A 2,964-nucleotide genomic window follows, 5' to 3' on the forward strand; every position below is an offset into this window, starting at 1 on the left:
CTGCTAGGGATGTCAAGTTATTCGACCCAAGGTATCTAATATGCATCATTTATAAATGGTGTACAAGAAACAAAATCCTTCCTTAAAGGATTAAATACTACTTCTTTTTTCTAATATTTAAAATTAAATTGTTTTCATCAATTTCCATTAGAATGATGTCTTTAACAAACATAATGGTGTTCATTTGATAAGTCTTTTGACAGTAATGTTTATAATCCAGATGCCAAGTATTCCACTACATTTTTAAAGCACATTAAGGCATTTACCCAGGAAAATGGCACCATCATCATTCATTGTAATATAAAATGCGTCTTCTCTCAGCATCTCAGAATATTTATAGTTGCTCAAGCAAAAGCAAATACTTGGTAACATATTCTTAACCTATGGATAGCTGTGGCTTTAATGGAAATCTCTAGTGTTTCCAAACTTTGGTCCCAGGGCCTCAAAGCATTAATTCTAAGAAGTAACTGCTATGGTTTAGATCTTTAAAGCAGCTTCCATTGCTCGAGCTTTCTCTGTGATGTTCTTCTGAAAAGGCATCATAAAATCTTCAAAGTCCACCTCATAGGTAAACCTCTCCCGCCGTAGTTCCCGCTTCCTAATCAGGTCTGCTGTTGTGGGTTCAGGACTCCAAACCTTTAATAAATAGCCACATTGGAGCAGGAATGAATTTGACAGCCAGTAAGTAGGCTAGTATACAATTTTCAATACATAGTTTATTTATTAGTTTTAACTTAAAACCATATAATTTACTCTTAAGGTATTTTAATTTTTTTCACCCTCTTACATGATATCAGTGCTTACACAAGCATCACTATTTTTTATGACAACTATCTGGACCACTGAGCTCAGAAATATTCAGTTACTTCTCTAGCCAGTTACCCTTGGGACAGCTGCTATTCATTTTTAGGATGTAAAAATAAAGGAATTAGAAGATAATCCAGGTCTACACCCTTTATGTTGCATGTAAAAAACAAATTTACATAATAGAAGGCAGAGGGAGCTGTTTATTAGCTTGGTTTGATGGGCATTGGGAAAACAACTCTTTTCCCCCAAAATGTCTCCACCTCTTTAGTTGTAGGAGGTTACTGAATAAATTGAGTCTTTATTAATATAAAACTCCTCCATGAGATGGTGGTAGAGAGTACAAAGAAGAAGGATAGGGTCTGAGAAATGCCAAATATATAGTGTCCATAGGATGTGGTGACTAAATGGCTATACGGCATACTATTTACTAAAGAAGAATTAGTCTTTCAAAGAAGATGCAAATATCAATATGATAGTACCAATAGAACTAGATATTGGGAGCTAACAGTTGGACTTAACAAAACATTTGAAAAATGCAATTATGAGCTTCTATCAGTCTGTGATCAGCTTTCTAAAGTACTTACTCTCTGTGGAATAAATGTGATATCCACTTTCTTGGTATGACCACTGGTAATCAAGGAATTGAGAGAAACCACATTATCCGCCTGTATTTTCTTTCCCTCTGGTATGGGTGGTACAGTATAAATTGATGAAAGTGCTTCCTGAAACATGACAAGAAAAAAGAAAAACACTTACAAATTGCAAAAATCCATATTCACTTATTATTTGTTATTCTATATCTTCCCCTAAAGCCAGAAAGGAAAAAAATCTCAAAATACTATTATGCAAGTTTTAATATGAGATAAAATAGAATAGTATTATGACTTTAACTGAAGAGAGATAATTAGGTTTCCTTGTTTAACTCTACTTATTCATAGTGTCAGTAACAGATCACACAGTTTCAAGAGGGCCATCCTTGACCTGTGCCCATTCATCAATCTGAGGGTGGAATCCTATTACACTGTTTGATTGATCCTCCTTCAGCTTCTGCCATCCTGAGCAACATCCTCTGTGTATACAATGTCTGCCTTTATCCTATCTGCTTCCTACACCTTCATTCCTCTAACCCTCTCCAAGTTTGATGGCATTAAAGCTTTTCCCTTCTTGACTTTTATCCCTTGTCCTGTGTCTATTCACCAAGAATCTCCAGTGAATCTTCCGTTTCCTCAAAAGAAACTTCCGGCCTAGAAATGTACTTAAGGCTTCCCTGCTAATGGCAGTGTCTTGATGTCTCCATAATTCCCATAAGCAACACCCTCAACCTTCTGCTGGCAGTTTAGAAGTTACTAAACCACTTTATAGTACTAAGAATGATCAACTTGGCACAATCCAAATCTTTTACATTTTGTAAGACACCCAGGTTACCGGGGGCTTCATATCCCACAGCTGATTGGTATTCATTAAAATTCCTTGATGGGAGGGGTGGGGGTAAGGTGGGCAATGAAAAATTATGAGACCAAAATGAAAGGAAATCATGTTTTACCTCATTTTTCACAAGGGTTATCCTTCCCTGTTTGGACCATTTCATTCAATCCATGTAATTCAGGATACACACATACATACACACACATCAAATACCAGTTCTTTTTTGAACAAATTAACGGTATTTGACTGAACCTATCTGTTTTTTTCTGTGAATTCTGTTTGCAACAAGCACTTTTTAGACTCTCCAGTAACAGAAATTGTCTTGCTCGATGTGTCTTTGAAAGTAATGTGCAATGGTGCTGAGGGCAGGCATTGAACAGGGCTTTGCCCGTGTCTGTCGTTTTTCCCCAACAAGTTTCTAAGGAGTTCCAATTCTAAGTAGCCAACCTCTTTCCTTACCTCTTCTTTCTTCACTTCGAGGCCTTCGGTCTTCATTTTAACAGACTGTCTGCCCTTCATTTTTTGATTTTCTGCTGGTTTGGGCAAGTTATCTAGCTTTTCTTTAATCAGGCCAATTATTCTATAATCAGCATATGCCTTTGCAACATCCATGGCACTATGCCCTGTTGAAACAAACACAAAATCGGGGCTGCCACAAATATATTAATGGTAAACCATGTAGAAAAAAAAGTCTTAGCAATCAGCCCTGAGCCTGTATTAATGAGGGTGATA

General features: G+C 36.7%; 1 protein-coding gene across 1 annotated transcript in view; it reads right to left on the bottom strand.

Moving 5' to 3' along the window:
- Positions 1 to 312: 312 nt before the first annotated feature.
- ANKEF1 (ankyrin repeat and EF-hand domain containing 1) overlaps positions 313 to 2,964 on the bottom strand; it is a 20,511-nt gene continuing 17,859 nt past the window's right edge. The window contains exons 7-9 of the mRNA XM_012804064.1: positions 2,692 to 2,855; positions 1,392 to 1,529; positions 313 to 636 (exon numbers count right to left, since the gene is read on the bottom strand). Coding sequence (XP_012659518.1) covers positions 478 to 636; positions 1,392 to 1,529; positions 2,692 to 2,855 — 461 coding nt within the window. The 3' untranslated portion in view covers positions 313 to 477. The remainder of the gene's footprint in view (positions 637 to 1,391; positions 1,530 to 2,691; positions 2,856 to 2,964) is intronic.

This window comes from Otolemur garnettii, unplaced genomic scaffold (assembly GCF_000181295.1).
Source record: "Otolemur garnettii isolate 467f Iridium unplaced genomic scaffold, OtoGar3 scaffold00025, whole genome shotgun sequence".
Taxonomy (NCBI): domain Eukaryota; kingdom Metazoa; phylum Chordata; class Mammalia; order Primates; family Galagidae; genus Otolemur; species Otolemur garnettii.